Source organism: Heteronotia binoei, chromosome 13 (assembly GCF_032191835.1).
Source record: "Heteronotia binoei isolate CCM8104 ecotype False Entrance Well chromosome 13, APGP_CSIRO_Hbin_v1, whole genome shotgun sequence".
Classification (NCBI taxonomy): Eukaryota; Metazoa; Chordata; class Lepidosauria; order Squamata; family Gekkonidae; genus Heteronotia; species Heteronotia binoei.
This window is the reverse complement of record NC_083235.1, coordinates 35156774-35183029: the sequence shown is the minus strand read 5'-3', so window position 1 is coordinate 35183029 and position 26256 is coordinate 35156774. Positions and strand designations below refer to the sequence as shown.

Sequence of the window (26256 nt, the reverse complement as noted above, 5' to 3'; positions counted from 1 at the left end):
TCAAAATGTACCAGAAGAAAAAGCTGAAGATCTACAAAAAATATTAAGTGAAGCCCTGGGACAAATTTTACAGGCGACACCTGACAAGATGAAGGAAGAGTTTGATCAAGTAAAGCAAGTCCCATCAAGTTTAACAAGGCACAATAAACTACCTAGCGAAATCCATTTGAAACTCACAAGAAAGAAGACTAGAGACAATATTCTGAAGCAAGCGAGAGACAAACCAGTAATGATAGCAGAAAATATGGTAAAAATTCTGAGAGAGATACCATGGCCAGTTAGACAAAGGAGAAGAGAATATCAAACTTTGACAGACTTTCTGAGAGAAAGAGAAATACCTTACACATGGCTAATGCCGGAAGGCCTACTCTTTACCTATGAAGAGAACAGATACAGGATAAATTTCATTTTTAAAGCCCAAAATCGTTTGGAGAAAGTGGAGAAAAAAGGGGGGAAGAAAAAGAAGGAAGATGAAAAAGAAGTAATCTCAGATGAAGAGAACCCAAATGGCGTAAGGAAATACCCAACAAAATTGCAGACCAAAAAAGATAAAAAAGATAGTGATAAGAAAAACTCACAATGGCATCAATAATTTCTATTAATATGAATGGACTCAATTCTCCTGTAAAAAGGAGAAAGACCTTTAAATATTTAGCAAAATGGATATAATTTGCTTACAAGAAACTCATATTTTGGCAAAAGATCAACATTTTCTGAAAAATAAAAATCTTGGCAATTTGTTTACAGCAACAGATATAAATAAAAAGAAAAGGGGCTTGGCAATATATATTAAGGACAAATTCAACCCACAGCTACAGTATGCTTCAGAAGATGGAAGAATTTTACTAGTGGAAGTTATGGTGGATAGTAAAAAAAATTTGTTGGCAAATATCTATGCTCCGAATGACCACCAAGAAAGTTTTTTCAAAGATCTACACCTCAGGTTATCAAATTTGGACTATGCAAAATACTACTTAGTAGGAGACTTTAATGCAGTTCCTGATAGACAGTTGGACAGAAAACACATAAACACACTAAAGCTAAAGGTTTTCAATTACCAACAAGTTTTTGGAAGATTGTAGAAGAATTAGAGATAGTTGATGCTTGGAGAACAAGATACCCAAATTCGAAAGATTTTACATACTACTCTGCCAGCCACCAATCGTGGTCAAGAATTGATATGTGTTGATTGTCCACAGACCTGGTTAAAAATTTAACTGAGACAGAAATTCAACCAAGAGTTATATCAGATCACAGTCCTGTAATGATAAAACTCAAAGGTACTCAGCTGTGAAGAACTTGGAGGTTGAATACCTCTGTTTTAAAAGACAAAGACTTTCTTAAAGAAACTAAGATAGAAATGGATTCTTTCTTCAAACAGAATATAACTCAAGATGTAAAGATGCAAGTGGTCTAGGACACCACCAAAGCATATTTTAGGGGGCTTGCAATTAGATATAATGCCAAGAAAAAAGAAAGAACTGAAAATTTCCAAAAACTAATGTTGCAAACAGGAGAAGCTGAAAAGAATTTAAAAACACAACCTACGAAACAGGAGTTCCAAAATAAAGTTAAAAAAAATACATCACCTTAATCTATTGCTGGTAGAGGAAACGGAGAAAAAATTAAGATTTGCCAGACAGAATTTCTTTGAACATGCTAATAAACCCAGAAGGTGGTTGGCTTATAGACTGTGAAAAGAGAAGGCCAAAAGAACAATACTGGTACTGAAAGATGAAAACAATAAAGAGAAATTTCAAAGACAGGAGATACATCAAATTGTGCAACAATTTTACAAAAGACTATATGAAGACAAACAAGTCCAAAAGAAAGACTTAGAAGAATATATTGAACAAAACAATCTTAATAAATTCACAAATGAACAACAGAAAATTCTAAATGAACCAATAACGATAAGGGAAGTGGGAGATGCAATGGTATCCCAAAAGAATGGTAAAACACCGGGTCCAGATGGCTTACCAGCAGAGTTCTATAAAGCTTATGAGGACTCTCTGCTGTTGCCATTCAAACATCTTATTGAAAGGATTCAAGAAGAAGCTCAAATACCAACTTCATGGCAGGAAGCTACAATATCTTTAATTCCAAAAGAGGGTGCAGATTTGAAAGACATAAAATTTTTTTGGCCAATTTCTCTTTTAAATGTGGATTATAAAATTTTTGCTGCAATATTAGCACAACACTTAAAGAAGGTTTTACAGATTATAATACATCAAGACCAGGCAGGATTTCTTCCTAGAAGATATCTGAAAGACAATGTTAGAACAGTATGTAACATATTGAAAAATTATGAGAACCATCCAGAGAAACAACTGGCAATAATCTGTCTGGATGCAGAGAAAGCCTTTGACAATGTTCGTTGACAATTTATGTTGCAACAACTGAAGGGAATGGAATGTGGTGATAACTTTTTGAGAACAATACAATCAATATACTCCTTGTAAAGGGAAAAGGTGATGGTGAATGGTGAACTAACAGAAGCAATTACTATCCAAAAGGGTACAAGACAAGGTTGCCCACTGTCACCACTTCTTTTAATTTTGTGCTTAGAAATACTGAATAACCAAATAAGAGAAGATGCACGTATCAAGGGAGCGGTAATTAAAGGTGAACAATACAAATTGAGAGCTTTTGCGGATTATCTGGTTTTTATATTAGAACAACCAATAGATTCAATTTATTGTTTGATAAATAAGATTAACCAATTTGGCCACTGGGCAGGACTGAAGATTAATTACAATAAAACAAAAGTCTTGACGAAGAATATGATGACAGAACATATTCAACTTCTCCAACAGAAATAAGAATTCTCTTATGAGAAACGAATTATATATGTAGGTGTATACATCACAAATACGTGCAGCAGCCTAAAGGTGGATAACTATGATAAGCTGCTTAAAGAAATTAAAAAAGACTTGGGAAAATGGCAAGATTTGAATTTATCCTTAATGGAAAGAATAGCCTCAGTAAAAATGAACATTTTGCCAAGACTGTTATTTCTATTTCAAACTATTCCAGTGCTCTTAACTAGTGTTTTTTTTTAAAGAACTGAATAAGATGGTCTCTGATTACATTTGGGGAGGTAAAAAACCAAGAATTAAGTTAAAGGTATTGCAAGATTCTTAACTGAGAGCAGGCTTGGGCCTCCCAGATTGGCAATTGTACTACAGAGCTTCAGTGCTTTCTTGGGTAAGAGACTCGGCATTAATGAATGATAGGAGACAGTTGTTTTTGGAAGGTCATGATCTTAATCTGGGTTGGCATGCGTATTTATGGTATCTAAGATTAGAAGGGCACTCTTACTTCAAGAATCATTGATTCCGGAAATCTCTCTATCACACATGGTCATGGCTTAAACCGAGAATCTACCAGAAAATTCCAAGATGAGTGTCTCCAGTAGAAGCATTTACACCTCCAAACCTTATGAAACCTAACCAGAGTTATAGATATGAACTGTTGAAAAATGATAACCAACTGAAAACCAGGGAAGAGTTAGAAAATATGGACATTAAAATGAGTTGGTGGTTAAGAACACGAATCCAGATATGCCAAAGACAAGACAACAGACTTTAATATAGAACAATATCCATTTGAGAAAATCTTTTTAGGTCCCCAAGAAAAACTAATTTCCAAGCTATACTTATACTTATTACAGATGAAGATGCAAGATGAGATTGTAAAAGATTGTATGGTCCAATGGGTGAAAATTCTGGGGCGTAATATTATGTTAGAAGAATGACAGACGTTATAGAAATTCAATGTTAAATTAGCTAAGTCAGTAATCTTTAAAGAAATTGGTATAAGATGTTCTATAGATGGTACATAACTCTGCAGAAATTGTGTAAGTTGTATACTAACATGTCTAACAAACGTTGGGAATGTACTAAACATATTGGGTCCTTCTATCATATGTGGTGGACCTGTGAGGTGGTGAAAGACTATTGGAAGATGGTTCACAAACTATTACAGAAAATTCTGAAGACACAGATTCAGTTTAAACCAGAACTATTTTTATTGAATATATATACTAGTAACTATTCTAAAAACATGAGACTTTTGCTAGCGCATATTAACACAGCAGCTAGAATTCTTTTGGCACAGAGATGGCAGCTTCAGGAGATCCCCACGAGATTGGACTTGGGGGAAATTCTGGAAACGGCTGAGATGGATTATTTATCCCAGCTGACGACTGGGAAATCTAAGGAAGAAGCAAGAAAATATTGGGTGAAATTATATGTTTGGCTAGATGCTCAAGACTTCTAAGATTCTTTGGTGTGAATTTATATCTTCTTTCTCCTGTATTTTGGATTATAATATCATTTATATTAGAAATGGAAGCTCAAATAGACATTTTTATAAGAAAACTTACAATCACTGAAATATATAGATGTTGATGATTTAATCTAAAGAGATAACAATATGTGACAATATTTGTACCTTAAGAAAGCATATTACATGCAGATTAGATTATTGTAGTATTGACAGTTGTAACTTTATTCTCTATTCCCCTTTTACCCGTTCCCTCTAACTTTCTGAAAACTAATAAAAAATTTTGGTGTAGTGGTTAAGTATGTGGACTCTTATCTGGGAGAACCAGGTTTGATTACTCACTCCTCCACTTACTGCTGCTGGAATGGCCTTGGGTTAGCCATAGCTATCGCAGGAGTTGTCCTTGAAAGGGCAGCTGCTGTGAGAGCCCTCTCAGCCCCACCCACCTCACAGGGTGTCTGTTGTGGGGGGAGAATATATGGGACATTGTAAGCCACTCTGAGGCTCTGATTCAGAGAGAAGGGCGGGGTATAAATCTGCAGTCTTCTTCTTATTTATACCCCTCCCAGCTGCCTAGCCCTCCCCCATTTGCTGTCCCTCCTGGCTCTGCCCTCCTTGATAAGCTCTGATGCAAAGCAAAGCCCTGGACCTAGCCATGCCCACTGGGCCTGTCCTTGGCTGTCAGGGTGTCTTTCTTCTTCCTTGGTTTGGAAGGCACTGCTGTACCTTGTGCTGCCATTGCTGTGCCTGCCTGGGGATGTAGGATTCCCCTGGTCCTGAGCTGCCTCCCTGGCTCCTGGCAGTGATGTGGCGATGGCACACACTCAGGGTCTGAGTCAGTGGCTTTTCAGGGAGGCTCCTGTGACAGTGCCACATTTCCTTCCCAGCCACCTGGCTGTCATTGCAGAATCCTGGCTTGCCACCAACTTGTCTCCCCCCTCGGGAGCAATGTATTTGTAGCTCCTCCAAACATCTTATTCTTTCCTCTGTTTTTTTTTAGCCATGTTGTTCTACCTGGCTGCCTTGCTGGGCCTCTACTTGCTTTACCGATGGTACTGGGAGAGACAAACCGTGGAGAACCTGACAGAGAAATATGTCTTCATCACTGGGTGTGACTCTGGGTTTGGGAACCTGCTTGCCAGGCAGCTGGATCTGAAGGGCATGAGGGTCTTAGCAGGATGTCTCACCAAGAAGGGGGCTGAGGAGCTTGAGAAGGCCACATCCAACCACTTGAAGACCACCATCCTGGATGTGACCAGCACAGAGAGTGTTGCAGCTGCCACCGAATGGGTGAAAGGATGCGTGGGGGACAAAGGTGCAGTGTTTCTCTCATTCAGTATCTTTTAAATGTAACTACTGAGACTGGCATTTGCTCCATCAGAATAATATGACTGTTTTTGGACCATTATGCATATTTTTTGGCCTACTGTGAATCTTGCTAAAGACCAGTTTGTGAATGTGTGCTCCAGCTCTATCATACTTTTAAAATAGAATTTTTTTTGAGTCCAGTGACACCTTTAAAAACAACAAAAGTATTTTCAAGATATGAGCTTTCATATGTAGGCACAATTCCTCAGATACATAGAAATGGAAGTTAACAGTCCATATATACACTGATGCCTAGGATTGTCAGTCATGTTCCCTCTAAGCTGAGTTAGTTTGAGCTAGCTCACAGATTTTTAGCCTCCAGTTCACACATTTTTGTCTTAGCTCAGGAAGGATCTCCAGAGCACACTAATTTATGCAGTAGCTCACAGCTTTCATACCAGTAGCTCACAAAGTAGAATTTTTGCTCACAAGACACTGAAGCTTAGAGGGAACATTGGTTGTCAGGTCTGTGTTGGAAAATACCTGGAGACTTTGGGGGCAGATCCAGGAGAGGGTGGGGTTTGGGGAGGGGAGGGGCCTCAGCATGGTACAATGTCATAAAGTCCACCCTTCAAAGCAGCCATTTTCTCCAGGGGACAATACAATCAACACTGGAAAAATACTTATTATCACGCCAAAGTGTGTACGAACATATATTTTAGTGACAAAGACTTAACAACATTTAAATGTACAGTAATGCTCTGTATGTTTAAATGTTAAGTCTTTGTCACTAAAATATATGTTTGTACACACTTTGGCGTGATAATAAGTACATTTCCGTGTTGATTGTATTGTTCCATATTTACACATTGAAACCTGTTGAATTTATATATTTTCTTCAGGGGAGCTGATTTCTACCAGCTGGAGATCAATTGTAAAAGCAGATCTCCAAGCCCCACCTGGAGACATAAGCAGGCCTGTAGCCAGAAATTTTTAGGTGGGGGCCCACATGGCCCAAAATGACATCACAAAAAGTTTTAAAAATAAAATAAAAAGCTGAGTGGGCAGATGGTGGCAGCAAGGCCAGACAAGGTGGCTGGGAGAAAGTGCTGCTCCCAGGCAGCTGTGTCGGGTCCTGCTCTTGGGCTGCTCCTGCTGGCCCTTGGGCCCACCTAGCAGGCTGGCTGTAGGGCAGTGCCTGAGGTGAGGTACAGAGCGCAGCGATCCAGGTGAGGCAAGCAAGGCAAGTGAGGCTGACCAGTGGTGGTGTTTGCTGCAGCTCATTCTCTCCCAGGGGCAGGTGAAGGGGCTCCCCAGCTGGTGCTCTGTCCACCCCTGCTGTGTGTTCACCCCATCGGGGGAAACAAGTTGCACCGCTGAGAGCCACCTGCTGCTGCCTGAAGGGTGTGTGAAAAAGTGGCAGCATGGCTGTAAGAGGTGGGGCCAGCCAATTTCCCCAGGGGTGAAGGTGAAAGGGCTTGTCCCCCAGGGCCCCACCGTAGTTACGGGCCTGTACATAGGTGAATAGCAAATTAGTATACAACTTAATGAATATGTTTTGATATATGCAAAGACTAAATCTGCCTATGTATGTAGGCTTCCCAACACCCCCGCCCTGCCAGGGGACCCCTGAATTAGCAGCCCAATCCTTCGCTCTCTAAAAATCTGGAAGTGGGGGTGGGTGGAACGGCGCCGTGTCTCTTTCTCTGCCTGGCTTCAGGCTTCTCCCTTCCTCCGGGTCACAAAGACCCGCCCACCGCCGGCCTGCTATTCGCTCCAGTCCGGCCTCCCTTCGCGAGGTGCATGCTGGGACTCATAGTCCTTGCATCCTCTCTGGCTGCCAGGTGGCATCTACTCGGGGAGTCTGGCCGGCGGGGGGGGGGGGGCGGAGCTCCACCCCCAGAGGACCATGTGCATTTCTACCTCGGGAGGCTTCAGTCGCTGATTGAAAGGCTTCCTCTTGGGATGGTGTGTCTGTGTTACTTTGAAGAAGTTGGCAGCAACTCGTGAGTAGAAAGGCCAATCCCCTTCAGAGTCGCCAGAAATGGGGGAGGGGCATGTCTGCTGAGCATTATTCTTTATGTGGAGATTAATGGGTATAATGGGGAATTGATCTGGAGGTTTTGGGGGTTCTGGGAGAGCTGTTTTTTGAGGTAGAGGCACCAGATTTTCAGTATAGTATCTAGTGACTCTCCCCAAAGTGTCTCCCAAGTTTCAAAACGATTGGACCAGGGGGTCCCATTCTATGAGCCCCAAAAGAAGGTGCCCCTATCCTTCATTATTTCCTATGGAAAGAAGACATTTTAAAAGGTGTGCGGTTCCTTTAAATGTGATGGCCAGAACTCCCTTAGAGTTCAATTATGCTTGCCACACCCTTGTTCCTGGCTCTGCCCCGATGTCTCCTGGCTCCACCCCCAAAGTCCCCAGATATTTCTTGAATTGGACTTGGCAACCCTATATGTATGTGAACTGTTAACTCTCATTTCTCTGTAACTGAGGAAGTGTGCCTACACACAAAAGCTCATACCTGTTTGGTGTCGTGTTTAAGAGTGGCAGACTTTAGTCTAGAGAACCAGGAGTATGGCATTGCCTGAAAAATCTTGGTTTTAGTCAGGACTTTTTTTGCTTAAAAAGCCCAGCAGGAACTCATTTGCATATTAGGTCACACCCCTGATGTCATCATTGTTTCACACAGGACTTTTGTAGAAAAAGCCCAGCATGAACTCATTTGTATGTTAGACCACACCCCCTGACACCAAGCCAGTTGGAACTGCATTCCTGCTAACCCCCCCCCCCCGGTTTTAGTTCTTTTTTTAACAGAGCAAGTGTCTAGCCTAGTTTGGGTATCAAGATATTTTTGAAAGTCAGAGAGGAGTCTGACTAAGGCTGCTGCTGTATGTTGGAGGCAACTGCAGGGACAATGGAACAGTCTCATGGCAGGTCCTCCTGCCTCAGTCTCATGCAGCTTCACCCCACCCCTCCCAAACCACCAGAAGGCTCTGTGGGCTTTTGCTGCATTGGTAACCAACGTATCATTATAGCATTCTAATTTTATAGTGATATAAAAACTATCAATTAAGAAAAATCCTCCCCCAAAAGCTCCTGATTTGAAGGGAAATGCTGGCTGTGGGGGGCAGGGAAGGGAAAATGACAGGTGGGTGGGACTAGAAAAAAAATCTGTATTTTCTCATCCACATAGCATCCACCTCAGTTCAAAATATGTCATAGCAAAACAGGTTTACAAAAGATTGTGGTAAAGCAGGGTAGAAGCCACATATACCACAATGTCATGTGGAAACTCTAAATAATAAGAGTTATTTTAGACTTGAGGAGGGCCAAAACACTAATGTGGAAGCAATCTAAGATAGAGTTCCCATATTTTGAAAGGCAAAAAAGAAGTCCTTTCCCAACAGACTACTTAAAACAAGTGATCACTATGACAAATTTCATTTTAAACACCTGTACTATTTTAAGCTGTGATAAATGCTGCTAACTAGATTTGCTGTCTCACTGTGGTAATTAAATATTTACTCCATGTGAATTACTGACTGTAACACAACTGCTTCATTACAACCAACTTGTGACTAACACAGAAACCGAAAGCAAGAAAAGAGAACACTGCAGGGCATGGAGTTTTCCTTCGACCAGGGGTCATTTTGTAGAAAAATAGGTGGTAGTGTTCATCCAGGGATTGTTATGCAGCTGCACCTACTATTCAATGGACAAGGTGGGAAGGAGGAGGTGGAACTCTCAGAAAGGTTCAGCTCCCGCTGAATTGAAGGCCAACCTCCAACTCATAATAAGGTTCCAGTTAACTCTTTACTATTCATTTTGCTACATCCCTCCCTCTTTAATTTTTTTCTACTTCTTCAGAAATCACCTGAATATAGTATTTCAAATAATGCTCTTACTGGCTAGCAGTGTGCTTGTGCTGCCTCAATATCCCTGGGTGTGGAAAGGTCAGTTTCTTCAGAATCTTTCCTAACTGGTGAACTGGAAGGGGGCATCAGATTACAGCAGGCATCTGCCTCTGAAATGCCATGGGAAGTCTGGTTCTCCAGGCATTCCTGTTTCTTTCCCACTTTCACAGACTCTTGCACATCAGTTCTCCTGTAGATGTGGTCTTGATGTTGCCTGATGACTTGACCATCTTGTAAACTAACCTTAAAAGATACAGGCCCTGTATGTGCTTGAAACCTACTTGGGATCCAGATAGGCTGGGAAGTACTAAAACTCTTGGTATAGACATGATCCTGTATTCCCAAGTCTCTATCTTTAGCAGGGTAATCATGGTTCCTTTTTGAAGAGTCTGTTTCCTTTGCACTTCCTTTTCTATTGTGAGACACTTTAAATCCAGGTGGGCCCATAACCTCCCTTCCATCATCAACTTGGCAGGACTCACTCCCATGGTGGTCTGGATGTGTGTGTGATTCTATGTGTCAAGAGAAATTGAGCCAGCATAGTCCCAGATATAATCTTTTTCATTTCTTCTTTAAAAGTTCTAATGATTCACTCAGCTAAGCCATTTGGAGCTGGAAGATAGGGAGATGTCTGAATGTGCTTAATTCCATTCTTCCACAGGAACTCCTTAAAAATTCCTGGCTGGTAAAATTTGGTCCATTATCCGTGACTGGTACCTCTGCAAGTCTGGGGTGGATCCCTTTGGATTTAGCAAATACTAGATCAGTGTCCTTGAATACATTTACAACAAGTTGGAAAGATGATCAGAACTCTAAACGGCTATATTTTTTCATCATCCAGGACTCTGGGGCTTGGTGAATAACGCAGGCATTGGGAAACCTGTAGGACTCAATGCGCTTTTGACAAAGGAAGACTTTGCAAAGGTGATAAATGTCAACCTGCTTGGTTTGATTGACGTGACATTGCAAATGCTGCCCCTGGTGAAAAGAGCCAGAGGTCGAGTGGTCAACGTGTCCAGTGTTTTGGGAAGAATAGCATACTATGGAGGGGGCTACAGCCCAGCCAAGTTTGGTGTGGAAGCCTTCTCTGATTCTCTCAGGTAAAAGTGCCTATTTTTGTCTATAGAAGTAGTATGCCTATTTTTGTATTGTAGTTTTGTTAAGTGTAATCAAGCACTCCTGTCTAGGTGGTTTTTGAGATTGCACTGAATGGTGAAACTGACTGTGGGATATCTGTGCTAGTTGTAGCAGCAACCTTAGCTGCTGGTGGTCAGGCAGAAACAAGGCCACAGGCAAAATCAGGAAGAAACAGCGGTTTATTTAATGTGTACACGGGCCCCAGACCAGACTCATGTCTGAACACATCTGGGAGCCCCGATTGCAGGAAGGTCTACAGTTTTATAGTCACAGACAATCATTTCCAGTGAACACCTGCCCAATTACAGGAAAGGACAACCCCGCATCCTATACATCATTACAAGCGTCATATTACTAAAGGAACAAGGAGGAGACAGGGAGGGTCTTTCCATACATGGCATTGATGTTGCTAACACTCTTGCAGCAATATCCTTCATAAAAAACACATTTGCCCCTTTGACCTGATCCCAAGATTTTCCAAGGTATATGACTCAATGCTTATTCCAGCAAGCTTCTAGTTGCTCTTTTCAGCAGTTGCGGTGAGCCAGTGGGTCAAAGATTAACTTCCTCTTTTGCTGCCTTACGCTTTTCTTTCCCTACTTTCGCAATCTTGAAGGATTATTTCAGAGACACCTAGCAAGCACTTTAAAATCTCTTTGCCCTTTTGCTTTCTTGCCCTTGTGCCTAATTAATGGCCTTCAATTTACCTTATTTAATATATTTTTATTTCAGCCCTGCTTGTATTGTAGTTTTGTTAAGTGTAATCAAGCACTCCTGTCTAGGTGTTTTTTGAGATTGCACTAAATGGTGATACTGACTGTGGGATATCTGTGCTAGTTACCTAGGTTAATTTTGTCTGGGTAAATGCATTTGATTTTTTCTGTTCTGTTGCCCCTCCCACCTGGGAATGGGAGACTGCCCAAGAAGACTCTGAGTTAATTTCTTTTTTCAGATGGGGGAGAATCCAAGTAAAACATGTAACTTCCCCCTGTAGCTCTCCACCTTGGTTGAGGATTGGCAATGGGCCATTGTGGGGCCCCGGCGGTTGCCCAACCATTATCCCTGATGCCAACTTTGATAATGCCTCTGCATGTCAGGTCTGCCAAATAAATAAATAAATCCAGTCCAATTCAGTTTATTGAAAGGATTGCCTGTGATAAAGCAAATCCATTCCCTTTTTTGCAGCAGTGGGGGAGGAACCACTGGGTATCTGGCAGTAGCTTCCAAACTGGAGTTAAGCCTTCTGAGGGGCTAGAGAGTTAGGACACAGTAGGGCCTTCACTCTGATCCTTACTGAATTGGTTGTGTGATGGAACCAGCCTGATTTGACTTACAGACCCGGTTCTGTCAGACCCCTCCTGGACTTGTGCTACTTCTTGTAGGGTGCTATTCCACTTCCTGCCACTAGGGTGCACTGCCACCACCTGCTCAATTTAGCTGTCCTAAGAGGAACAGGACTCTCAATCCCCCTTCCCAGTTTTGAGGCCCAGCCTCAAGGTCCTCTGCCACCCAGCATCTGGTTACCACAGAGACCAAATTCCTTCTTTGGGGAGGGGGGAGGGTCCCTGGAGAATTGGCAAGTTCCCCCTTCTCAGGGTTTCCCTCTTAATATAGCATGGCCTAAGGCAGTTGGGGAACTATGTGGCACAGAGATTTACTGCCATCCTTCAAAATATTAAAATGTTTATTAAAAAGAAAAAAAGGTTACAATCATATTTTTAGCACAGCAGTAGATTGGCAACCAGCTGGACAAAGAAAAGCTGGTTTAATCACATCCTTCTCTCCCTTGTCTAAAACATGCTCTATGAGATGCTGAAGCAGAGCAGGCAATTCTAAGCTTAATAACTTACAAAATGGTCTAAGGCAGGGGTGTCAAACATGTAACCCAGGGCCCGAATCAGTCTCCTAGAGGGCTCCTATCAGGCCCCCAAGCAACTGGCTGTCATCTGTTTCCTTCTCCCTCTCTCTTGCTTCCTTCTGCATAACAGCTTGCTTTGCAAGGTATAATATAGTGGGTTCAAAGCATCGAGGAGACAAGGCAACAGTGATAACAGCTCTTTATTAGAGGCAGCATGGTGCAGGCTGCCCAAATAAGACTGGAGAATGGGCCCACGGGCCAAACCTATATACAACTACTGGTTCCCGCACAAGCACGTTATTGGGTCCTTCAAACAGGCAGGGGGCCTGTGATTGGTGTAGGGCAGCAGGTATTTGGATCCTACTGTCCATTTTTCCAAGTCCCCAAGCTCTGCTCCCATGACTCCAATGAGCCAGGCAGGAATCACAAACCATATACATAACGTCCCTCCCCCCTAAGTTCGCAAGCCCTATTGCACATAATCCTGTAGGTGTGCAGACCTGCGGTGCTCACGTGTTGACCGTCTGAGCACTGGAGCTGCAGGCGGAGCGGTTGCGGTCTTGGGTGCTGTGAGCTGGGGGGCCAGTGGTGTTGGTGCCTCACCGGTGGTTTGGGTTCTCCTGGAGTCTCGGGTGTGGCTGGATGTTCCAGTGCCCCTTGAATCTTCGGCGGTGGCTGAGCCACTGTGGCAGGGACTTCCGTTTCTGTTGTCTCCGACTCTGGGGTGTCAGCCAGCGGGTTGTCTGGGCTTGCCTCCCTGACCTCTGGTGCCTCATGTGACTGCAACTGGTCAATGTGTCGCCTCATAGTGAATCCCCCCTCTGAGATGACCTCATACATGACTGGCCCTATAGACTCGGGCCAGTATCCATGCTGGGCCATGCTCCCCCAAAGTTTTCACATTTTCAAAAATGATCACTCCAATATGTTATAAATAAAGAGCCACTTCGATGTATTTATTCAGTGAATCCTATTCTGCACCTGCTCTAGTATGTTAATTAACTATTGGTATTGGAACATTCTGCAGCTGATGTGCTAGATTCAAGCCCAGTCATATCTTAGAAACCAGCAAGATTTTCAGAGTATAGGCTTTTGAGAGTCAGAATCCCCTTTGTCAGATATGAATTGGAATGCAGATCCCTGAGTCCTTATCTCCCAGTCAGAACGTATTGGGCTAAATGTAAAAAATACATATAATCTGCCATGGAAGCACAGGAACGTTTGTTTAGTTTTGTTTTTGCAGTATCCTTGATTCTCCCCCAATTAAGGGGAAATGCTCTTTGGTCTAATTTCAAGGCTTTTGTTCCAAATCCAGGCGAGAGTTACATGCTTTTGGGGTCCAAGTCAGCATTATTGAGCCTGGTATTTTCAGGACTGCAATCATAGATGTACAGAACCACTTCAAGAATACATGGGAACAGCTTCCTCCTGACATCAGAGAAATTTATGGAGAAAACTTCATTAAGCGCTGTGAGTTGAAGGGACAAAGATCATAATGATTGTGTTTGTAACCATTTAGACGTAACTGGGTGCCTAACTACATGTAATAAAGTCCTTAGGCTGTGTTCAGGTTGGCACAAGGAACTTTCAATCAGCCATGAAATGTAACCCCCCCCCCCCCACAGAGAACTCAGGTCCCAGGAAGTTAGTTCTCCTCAGCTAATGCAATCGGGGGGGGCATCAACAAAGGCATAACCAGGTCCAGCACAGTCCAGTAGGCCAGGCAGGCAGCCATCTAGGGCACCACCTGGTCACAGGGGTGGCTGTGCACCTCACTGCCCCTGGTGCCTCTTCCCTTTAGTGCTCACCCTTGCTGCTGCCCACCAGGAGTGCTGCAGCCTGTAGACAGGCAGTAGAGAAGGGGCACTGGGGCAGTGCATGTGTTTCTCAAAGCCTTCCTTCCTTTGCCACACAGCAAGGGAAGGCAGGGTCCAAGGAGTTCACATGCTCTTTCCACCACTCTCACCTTCCTGGGTCTGTGCTAAGCAAGAACTCAAGGGCACTCAGTGAAATTGCTAAGCAGTTGGGTTAGAACAGATAAAAGGAAGTACTTCTTCACCCAAGGGGTGATTAACACATGGAATCCACTGCCACAGAAGGTGATGGCGGCTGCAAGCATAGCCAGCTTCAAGAGGGGATTGGATAAACATATGGAGCAGAGGTCCATCAGTGGCTGCTAGCCACAACGTATTGTTGGAACTCTCTGGCTGGGACAGTGATACTCTGTATTCTTTGTGCTTGGGTGGGGCAACAGTGGGAGGGCTTCTAGTGTCCTGGCCCCACTGGTGGACCTCCTGGTGACACTTTTTTTTGGGGGGGGGGGTGGGCACTGTGTGACACAGGGTGTTGGACTGGATGGGCCACTGGCCTGATCCAACATGGCTTCTCTTATGTTATTATGTTCTTACCCAGGAAGGCCAGAGTGGCAGGGTAGCAAGACGGCATGCTTATGCACTCCTCGGAGCACACATGCCACGATGCCACTCTCACCTTCCTGGGTCTGTGCTAAGCATAGACCTGGCAGGAAGGCAAGTGGCATGGCAGCATGTCCATGCACTCCTCAGAACCTGCCTTCCTTTGCCATGCCACCCCGTAGTGGGGGCAGGGAGGCGGGGGCTTAGGGGGCCAGAAACCTAGGCATTGGGCCTGGGCATAACATCCAGATCTCAAGATGCCACTGTATGCCACATTGCTCAGGCTGCACCTGTGTGCAGGTCTGGAGGCCTCACTTCAAAAAGGATGTGGACAGAATGGAGCATCAGGGCAACCAAGATGATCAGGAGCCTGGAAACCAAGCCCTACAAGGCTGAGGGACTTGGGAATGTGCAGTCTGGAGAAGAGGAGGTGGGGGCGGGGTGGGGATGACTGCTCTCTTTTAAGTATTTGAAAAGCTGTCACTTAGAGGAAGGCAGGGGGCTGTTCCTATTGGCAGCAGAGGAGAGGACTCACAATAGTGGGTTTAAAGATACCGTCTAGATATTAGGGACAATTTTTTTTTTACAGTAAGGACAGCTCAGTAGTGGAATTGGCTGCCTAAGGTGGTGGTGAACTCCCTCTTGCTGGCATTCTTCAAGCAGCGACTGGACAAGCACTTGTCAGAGATGCTTTAGGCTGATTCTGTACAGAGCAGGGGGTTGGATTAGATGGCCTGTGTGGCCCCTTCCAACTCTATGATTCTATTAAAAAAATTAGGGTTAGCTTAGATTGGGTGTGTGGGGAAGAAGGTACTTATGTCTCTCCCCCCCAAAAACACATATTTTCCTAACCTGAGATAGTTCTGAGGTCTTGCTATAGGCCCCAAATGTAATGGGTTAAATGTTAAAAAAAAAATTGCTTTGGAAGCATAGAAGTTTTACGCAGTATCCTTGACTTACCCCATTTCCTGGTTAAGGAGAAAATGCTGTTCAAACAAATTACAAGGATAATATTTTCCAAAGGTAACAAGAAATTTTACCTGTAAAAACAGAAACACATCTTACATGACATATTCATGTAGGTACATTTAACTTATTAACTTCAAAAAGGTTAACTTGCTGCAGCTCCAAGCCCAGATAAAAAAGAGAAGAGAGGTCCTATATAAGACAGAAAACAGAAGATCAATGGCCAAAGAGGCTCAACATCTAACTTTGAGAAGGTAGGGCCCAGGGCTTTTTTTGTAGCAGGAACTCCTTTGCATATTAGACTACACACCCCTGATGTGGCCAATCCTTCAAGAGTTTACAGGGCTCTCAATACAGGGCCTACTGTAAATTCTAGGAGGGTTAGCTACATCAGGGGTGTGTGATCTAATATGCAAAGGAGTTCCTGCTACAAAAAAAAGCCCTGGTAGGGCCAACTGCCACAGGAACCCCAGAGAGACAGAGAATTCTCTTAACCCTTTCCCTTCCAGATCCTCTTGTATGCAGAGCTGCAGTATCAAACATATATATTGATGCGGTACACACAGATTCCCCCAGTGGGCTATTTCATGTCAGAAAATGCACGGGAGGAAGGCATGCTCTATGGCTGTGGATATGGTCTTGACCTAAATTGGGCTCCCCTGTACCTGGGAAATGAGTTCGCAACAAGGAACTGTATCACAGGCCTGATTGCAGTTCCTGTGACACACCTGGACATGGCCTGAGGGCTGCCCATCCGTTCATTCCTCTGAACTATGTTTGTTGTTTTATCAGTTTGCGCAGCAGCAATAATCCCAAACAATGGTAGGAGCAGAGAATCAAGAAGCTTCCCGCCCCCACACACACATTGTAACAGCAATTGGAAGGGGAATCAGCCCCTGGGACATATGATTCAAAGAATTTCTACATTACAGACAAACTGGGTTAATGTCCTGTCTTCCCAAGGAGCCCTGGGCAGCACAGCTGTGTGTGTGGGAAAGGGTGGGGATCTCCAACAGGGTATTCTGATCACCTTCATTGAACTACAGTTCTCAAAGTTCTTGGGGGAAAGCCATGCTTATTAGATTAGTATAAAACTGATACTAGTGTACAGGGAAAAAATGTTCTTGAATTCCTGAATACTTACAAACCTGCTCATATGGAAAAAAAGCCAGCATTGTTATTGGGGAGGCATGGTTCAGTGGTAGTTTGTGCCTTATGTGCTGAAAGTCACGGGGTTCAATTCTTGGCATCTCCAGTTAAAAGCAACCAGGTAGCATAAGTGATCTGAAAGACCCCTGCCAGAGATCTTGGAGAACAGCTGCCAGTCAGGGTATACCATGGGTTCTCAATACAGTTCCCATGGGCAGAATGGTGTCCATGCACATCTTTCATCGTGCATGTGAAAAAGTTTTAGAAAGTGGGCTAGGTCAAGAGGAATTTTCAGGCTTCTGATTGGTCACTGAAAGTCAGGTGTGATGCAGGGTGGGGGAGTTCTTCTGAGGCAGCTACATCTACAGTAGGATTGTTACCGCCTGCCTAACAAAGTGGGTTGGCAGTGATCTTGGCCATTACGCTTCCCAGTCAGGAGGGGAAGAGGTGAAAGCAAAGCTCTCCACTGCACAAGCCAGCAGAGTTGCTCACCTGCCGAGCAGTTGTACATCCCGAGACCCCAGAAAGAAAGAGAAGCTTTTCCCTTCCTACTGAAGCCTGTTTGATTTTCTTTCCTCATGAGCTCCCCCACTGCAGTCTGTGACAAGAACAACCCAGCTGGCAGTGTGGGGGAAGAAAAGCCCTTATATCCCCGCCCAAACCTGCATCCCAGCTGCTGCTGCTGCTGCCGCTGCTGCAACAGCAGTGTGGAACAGGAGCAAGCTGGCTAGCGAGCAAGTTAAAAGCCTGTCAATTTCCTCACCTCTTGGGGGCATCTGTTAGAAAGCTCAGGTAGGCGCAGGAAAAGAAAAGCCCCTCCTTTCCCTTTCTGTCCAAGCTCACTGCCTTCCTCTAATTCCCATTGCTGCTGCACCCTGGCTAATATGAATGGGCATGGGCAAGCAGGGGCAGAACAGCGGGGTCGGGTGGGGGCTGACAGAGGGCAATGTTCAGTGATGCCTGAGGTTGAATATCCCAAAGGAAAACTGCTTTTGCTGTCTTTGGAATATCCTTTCTGTCCTTCCTACCCATCTGTTGTGATGCTTTTATTTTCTCTCTTCCCCCCTGTTTTTAACGATGCCCCCAGTACTTGAGTTTTCTCTGCGGGTGAGAGTGGGCTTCTCCCCACTGTGGATATCTACTCTCTTTATTTTTCTTCTTCCCTGTCTCCCCACTTGAGCTTCCTCTTCATATAATCCTTCCTTCCTTCCCTGGAGTTTTATTGTATTCTCTGTCATTTTATATCATGGTGCAGATCTGGTTTGGGTTGTTTGAGTAGTGCATACATAGTGGCTTTATGTAAAGTACTTTACCTATCTGTCTTCCTATTGAAAACATTTATTAGTTACCCCTCATCTCTATAGAGCTCAGGGCAGCTTACCAAATCAATAAAATATATCAAAAATAGATCACATAAAAAGCATAAAGCCACATATTTGTAAACAAAAAACCAACAATTTTAGAGCTGCTTTAATCAAATGCTGTCCTAAATAAAACCATCTGTAATGCCTCCTAAAGATCTAAAGAGCCTGGATAATAATCATGGGGCTGCCACAGAAAAGGCCCTCTCTTGTGTTTCCACTGAAGGAGCTTTTTTGATTGATGGGATGGACAGGAGGGACTCTCCTGATCTTAATTCCTGGGCAGGAACAAACAATAGAAAATGGTCCTTCTGATACCCTGGTGCCCAGCCATGTAGGGCTTTAAGGATCAAAAACAGCTCCTTGAACTGGGTTTGGGAGCTGATTGGTAGCTAGTTCAGGTGCTGTAATATGGGGATCACATGCATTAGCTGCAGCTTCCAAACACTCCTCAAGGGTAGCTCCAACTAGAGTGCATTGCAGTAGTCCGCTCTAAAGGTAACTAAGGCATGGATCACTGTAGGCATCACTGTAGGTAACTAAGGCATGGATCACTGCAGTAGTCCGCTCTAAAGGTAACTAAGGCATGGATCATATATGACTGACCCAGGAATGGACTCAGTTGATGCACCAGCTGGGGCTAACCAAATGCACTCCAAACCGCAGCAGCCACCTTGTTTTCTAAGGTGCATTATCTAAGGTGACCTCTGTGTTGAGTAACACTTCTGAACTCCTGAGCTTATCTTTTCAGTGAGTGTATAAACCCCATGCAAGACAGAAGAAATCTGAAGCCCCTAGTCTGCCTTTGTACTAGCCCAGGGAACTTCTGTTTGGTCAGGATTAAGTTTCAGTCCTCATCCTAGTTCAATTCTGCAGGGCTTGTAAGGCAGATGTTCTGCTAGTCCTATGGTCAAGGACAGCAATGGTTTAGTCAGCCTGGCCTTTCCTATTCACTCCTCTTGGGGTAAGGAAATTGTAATTGTTGTATTGTTTTTAACTGTATTATAATCAAATCATCATAATCATTCAGACCCATTATTAAGACCAATACTGCAGTTGCTCTGCCCCTGGACTTCTGCTTTCGTCAGATCAAGCACTTGATTCCCCACTGGCTGCTGCATGGCTGCACTTTGACCCACGGCTCCCTCTAATTTCCCTTGCATTCACTTGATCACTAAAAAACAAGATCAAGTAGATGTGAAGGGAAATTGGAGGGAGCTGTGGGTCAAAATGAGGCTGTGCAGCAACTGGTGGGGAGTGGATTGCTTGATCTGATGAAGACAGAAGCCCAGGGTGGAACAACATCAAATGCGGAACTGGTCTGACTCTGAGCTCTGGTTCAGAACATCATCCCTGGAATTAGGTGGAAAAGAAATTTAGAGCTGGGTATCATCCACATATTGGGAACATTGCAGCTCATAACTCCTGATGTCCTCGCCCAGTGACTTCGTGTAGATATTAAATAGCATGGGGAATAAGACTGAACCTTGCGGAGCCCCACGGGTCAATGTGTGCAAAAAGCCAGGCCTCATTTTGGGCAGGAGCTCACGGGAGCAGAGCTCTGGAACTTCTATTTTTTATTGTGCTCTTTCTTTCTTAACCCCCCTCCCCCCCCCCACCCCCTTGTTTCTGGACTCCATTGTTCAAACCCCCTGTGAGAATTTTGCTGAACTCTAAGATCTGACAAGCTTTCTGCCACAAAAAATGGGAAAATAACCAACATATAGAAAGCAGACTGATGGAAATCTTCATCATGCCACTGTGGTCACATAGAGAGTAATTTAAAATGTATGATGGGAGGGAGTACGGTTTCATGATGACAATTCTAATTCAAGAAGCATTTTAAGGTAGATGCTGAGCTAGTATAATTTAATCCACTTTCTGGTGATGTTGGGTGTGTGTGGCATATGCAAATGAGTTGTGCTAATGAGATCTGGCACCCCTTTTTCTATGAAATTATCCCTGCAAACAGCCAGGCACTATTCTCAGTAGACAGTACTGTACATGAAATATCCAGTAGGTTAATATTTTATTCTTTTGATCTATGGGGGTAAGGACTGACTTTTCTTGTGCATATTCTTTCTCACGCACAGATTGCAAAATAGCCAAAGTGATCGTTAATTTGGGAAGCAGTAACCTTTCCCTGGTCACTAATTGCATTGAACATGCTCTGAAATCCTGCTACCCTCGCAGTCGGTATTCTGCAGGCTTGTGGGCCAAGAGCATTTTTATTCCTGCCTCCTATTTGCCAAGCTGCGTGGTTGACTTTTTGACTTCCTACATATTTCCCAAACCATCACAGACTACATAGGTGAGTTTTTATTCTCTGTACACTCCCAGGAGCTATGGATAGGACATAGTGAATGATTTTGACATTGTACTGAGATATGCCATGTCTTAGCCACTCTTTCTAACAGCAAAGGGTCAGGTCGCTTGATAGAATTGTGGGAGAAGAGCAATCCTCCCAGCAGCAACACTATATGGATATTACCCCATAGTACTACAAATGTCAAAACCAAGGTTGTGGTGGTTTTAGTAATTCTGGGGCTCGGGGGTGGGTAGGTGGGAACCAAGAAGGGGAAACCCTCTCCCCCCACTCTTTATTCCCACCCAAGCATAATGCACCTAATATTTGCAGGACATACCCCTTCAAAAATGTACCACAAATTCCATTTTGACTTTATTTACCATGATCATTTTGTATCACCCTTGCTGGCCATGCACCCCCCTACAATATGGGGCCCTGAGCAAGTGAATCAAAGCCGTGAAGTCTCTAGGCTCTAATCGAGACTTCTGGAAAGCAATGCAGCATTTTTCTCATAATTCTGTTTTGTATGTGTATGGGAGGGAGGGGGAGAAGCTCCTAACTAGCCCCCAGAGCATCTTTTGTTGCAGGAATCCATTTGCATATTAGGCCACCCCCCCTTGATGTAACCAGTCCTGAAAGAGCTTACAGGGCCTACTGTAAGCTCCAGGAGGATTGGCTACATCAGGGGTGGGTGGTTTAATATGCAAAGGAGTTCTTGCTACAAAAAAAGCTCTGCTAACCCCAATAACAAAAGCATGATGGGATTGTCCCATTGATTGTTTGGATGGTGAAGGGTGAAGAAGAGGAACCTCTCTTTCACTTGGCTACCTCAGTATAGAATTATGGCAGAGGTCACCCCAAAAGGCCTTTGCCTGAATGTTTTCTGTTGTGACTCCTATCTTTATTGTGCATCTCTGTCTGTCTCTCTTTGCTGTCTAATTTGTAATCCAGCCTTATGTCATGTAATGTTTCACTGCAGCATCCTCAAAGGGAACCTCCATATAGAGACAACAGTGCTGGGAGGCAAGATCCAGCATCTTTATGTCATTGTTACTTAACTGGAACAAGTTTTCATCTGTGAAGGTCAAGCCAAAGATCTGTGTCTGTTTTGAAGCGGTTATTTGTTCTAGTATCCTTCTCTGGTAAGAATAATAGAATCATAGATTTGGAAGGTACCTCTAGGGTCATCTAGTCCAACCCCCTGTACAATGCAGGAAACTCACAAACACCTCCCCCTAAATTCACAGGATCTTCATTGCTGTCAGATGGCCATGTAGCCTCTGTTTAAAAACCTCCAAGGAAGGAGAGCATACCACCTCCCGAGAAAGCCTGTTCTACTGAGGAATCGCTCTAATGGTCAGGAAGTTCTTCCTAATGTTGAGCCGGAAACTCTTTTGATTTAATTCAACCCACTGGGTCTGGTCCTACCTTCCGGGGCCACAGAAACCAATTCCACACCATCCTCTATATGACAGCCCTTCAAGTACTTGAAGGTGGTGATCATATCACCTCTCAGCTGCCTGCTCTCCAGGCTAAACATCCCCAGCTCCTTCAACCTTTCCTCATAGGACTTGGTCTCCAGACCCCTCACCATCTTCGTCGCCCTTCTCTGGACCCGTTCCAGCTTGTCTATATCCTTCTTAAATTGTGGTGCCCAAAACTGAACACAATACTCCAGATGGGGTCTTACCAGAGCAGAGTAAAGCGATACCATCACATCTTGTGATCTGGACACTATTCTTCTGTTGATACAGCCCAAAATTGCATTTGCCTTTTTAGCCACCGCTTCACACTGTTGACTCATGTTCAGCTTATGATCCACTAAGACTCCTAGATCCTTTTCGCACAAACTATTGCTAAGACAAGTCTCTGCCATTATATAACCATGCATTGGATTTTTCCTACCTAAATGCAGAACTTTACATTTATCCCTGTTAAAATTCATTTTATTGGTTTTAGCTCAGTTTTCCACCCTGTTAAGGTCATCCTGTATCCTGTTTCTATCCTCTGTGTTTGCAACCCCTCCCAATTTAGTATCATCTGCAAATTTAATAATCATCCCCTCTATTCCTTCATCCTAATCATTGATAAAGATGTTGAACAAAACAGGTCCCAGGACAGATCCCTGAGGCACTCCTCTTGTCACTCCTCTCCAAGAGGATGAGGAACCATTCACAAGGACACTTTGGGTGCGATCTGTCAACCTAACGGTAACAGGATCCAAACCACATTTTACCAACTTGTCAACAATGATAGTATGTGGAACCTTATCAAAAGCCTTACTGAAATAAAGATAAACGATGTCTACAGCATTCCCCCAATCCAGCAAGGTAGTCACTTTCTCAAAAAAAGAGATCAGGTTAGTCTGACATGACTTGTTCTTGAAAAAACCATGCTGGCTCTTAGTAATCACATCCATTATTTCTAAATGTTCCTGGACCAACTGTTTTTTGATTTGTTCTAAAACTTTTCCAGGTATAGGCGTCAAGCTGGCGGGTCGGTAGTTACCAGGATCCTCTTTTTTCCTCTTCTTGGAGATGGAGACAACATTCGCCCGCCTCCAATCTTCTGGCACCTCTCCTGTTCTCCAAGAATTTTCAAAAATAATAGCCAGAGGCTCAGAAATTACATCCGCAAGCTCTTTTAGAACCCTTGAATGCAATTCATCTGGCCCTGAGGACTTAGTTTCATTTAAAGAAACTAGGTGTTTATGTACTACCCCTACGCTGATCCTAGGTTGAAACTTCATATCCTCCTTATATGTTCTGTTTTTGCCATGTTGAGCACCATTCCCCTCAGAAGAGAAGACTGAGGAAAAGTAGGAATTGAGCAGTTCCCCCCTCTCTTCATTACCTGTTATAATTTCACTTTCTTGCCCTCGCAATGGGCCTACTATGTCCTTGCTCTTTTTTTTTTTTAGAAATTATAAATTAGAAAGGCAGTGTTAAATTTGGCCTTCCCTTTCATCCGCAGCAACAAAATATTTATTAAATTGCAGCTTAATCTCATTTTCCGTATCTGCAAAAAACCCGCACACCTATGTTGAGGTTTAAGTAATATGCCAATATACTTACGTTTGACAGGAATTAAGGTGCATGGTTTCCTTCTAGTCTTGAACCAGTGCCAGTGTTGGGAAGCCTGTGAAAGGCCAGCACCCCAGGCCAGGCACCCCCACCCCATCCCTTGCCTCCTTGGCGAGTGAGCTCGGCGGTGGCTGCTATTGGGCTTCCGGGCTCAGGGCACACATGCGTGCACACATCATCACTCCACCCCTCATGTCTGTACTTTGAAGCACAGACACAAGGGGCAGAGTGATGGGGAGCAAGTGATGCATGTGCGCTGAGCCTGGAAGCCCCATGGCAGCCACCTCCAAGCTTGCTATTTCTCTCATCTTGGAGGCATGGGCAGGCCAAAACTGGCACCCTCCCCCCATAGCAGCGCTCCAGGCAGCTGCCTTAGGCTGCCTAATGGACGCACCAGCCCTGGAACCGCTGTTCAGTCTCTAATCTCAACAATTCGATAACACAGTACTTTATGGGGATTGGTACTCCCCTGAATCATATATTACTGATTTGAATGCTACTATGCATGAGTAGGGGAGGGGGTGATCTGTTCACATCCAGAATGTACCCCAGAGACAGCCCTAGGATTGGTCGAGTATGATCAGGAGAACCTGGCCTGCCTTTGTATAAAGTACAGCCTATGATAGGATAGTACATGTTTCCTTTTGCATTTCCTGTTCTCCCCCTCCCCCTTGCCCCATCCATGTTGCCCATGGACTATCACTGTATGCTCTGGAATACCTTTGCTTTTAAATATGAGAAACCAGCATCTTTGCTGTAGAACTGAGTAAGTTTTGCAACCAAATTGGTTTGTTTTATTCTGTGCATTTGAACTGCCACTGGAACTATATGTGATGCTTTTATAACCTGTTCTTAAAATTCTTTAGTGAAGCTTTATTTTGTTGTACAATGAATAAGCAAGAAAGAGGAGGAAGCCAGCGTGCAGGCAAAATTACAAAAAAAGAACTGCTGCCTATGACCACTAGATGTCACTCATGTATCTTAAAAGCATTAAATTACAATTTATTCTATACAGAAATCCAGTTTCTACCTTGTTGGGTTTGTGATCATGACCAATATAACATTACAATACTCCAACATGGAAAGAGAAAAGCACAATAAAATATAGTCCCAAAATTTCAATAGCTTCACTCCAGTTGTATCACAATTTCCAATGTCCAACTTGACATGAAAGGAAAAATAAAGGGAAAGAAACTTAATCCAAAAACTGGAGTAAGAAACCTGAAAGTTTAATATGCAAATAAAGGACCAACCATTAGTAAGTAAAGTAAAGTAAAGTAAAATTTTATTTATATCCCGCCCTCCCCCGCCAAGCAGGCTCAGGGCGGCTAACAACAGCAAAATAACAATACATTTAACATTAAAAACAAACTGTAAAATAAATCCTAAACCAACATACATGTATTTATTGTAGAAAGCTAAAACCATTTAAGGGCCCATCATAAGCCTCTATCCTATGTACAGTCATAAAACAACAATGGGAACCCACTCAACTTGATCTGACGCGTTTCGACCTAGACTTGTCTTCTTCAGAGGTCAGAAAGGTACATATATTGACTCATACTACAGAATAGAATAAAACAATAGAACAATGCTGGACCACAAGGAAATTTAATGAAGTGACAAGGCTTAAAGATATTCTTGAGGCCTCTTATTCTACAGCCTTATGTCTCACATATTGCATCCAGTGTCTTATTGCATGCCACATGGTCCAGAATTGATCCAGATAGGTGTAAGGTCAGAGCCTATGTGCCAAGAGTTACACCTATCTTGATCAATTCTGGACCATGTGGCATGCAATAAGACACTGGATGCAATATGTATGCCCTTGATTAAGACATATCTAGACATATCTTTATGAAGAATCTTCATAAAGAAATCTTAAAACAAAAAAAGAATAGGGAAAAAACCCATATGTTATAATTGTAATCCATCTTCATAATAATCCTTTAGTATTTATCAAAAAAAAATATGTTCACATAGTCTCGCTTTTTGACTGTAATCCATTTATCATTCCTTTAGAGTTCAACCATTGTCAAAAATCACCAAATGTCATTTAACATTCCATTGTTATTCAACATATTTTTGAAACTTTCTCCACTCATTTTTAAACTTCTCTAGATCATATTCTTTTAAGATTCTTGTAAACTTGTCCATTTCACTCCAATGCATAACTTTTAAAATCCAGTCCCACTTTTCTGGTATTTTATCTTGCTTTCACATCTGCGCATATAATGTCCGTGTAGCTGAAAGCATATACCAAATTATCGTTCTATCTTGTTTCGGAAATATTTCCATTTGTAATCCCAACAGAAAGATGTCTGGTGCCTTCATGATATTATAACCCAAAAATTTCAAAATCTCTTGCTGAATCATTTGCCAAAATTGTTTTGCCTTTTCACAAGTCCACCACATATGGTAGAAAGAACCTTCTTGTTTTTTACATTTCCAACATCTATCCGACA

General features: G+C 43.3%; 1 protein-coding gene across 1 annotated transcript; it reads left to right on the top strand.

Annotated features, from left to right (window-relative positions):
• Nucleotides 1-5287: 5287 nt before the first annotated feature.
• Nucleotides 5288-20711, top strand: LOC132581042 (retinol dehydrogenase 16-like). Its single transcript, XM_060252080.1, has 4 exons — nt 5288-5602; nt 10357-10615; nt 13826-13980; nt 20494-20711. Exons 1-4 carry the CDS (start codon nt 5290-5292, stop codon nt 20709-20711), a joined length of 945 nt encoding a protein of 314 aa, XP_060108063.1. The 5' UTR covers nt 5288-5289.
• Nucleotides 20712-26256: the final 5545 nt, after the last annotated feature.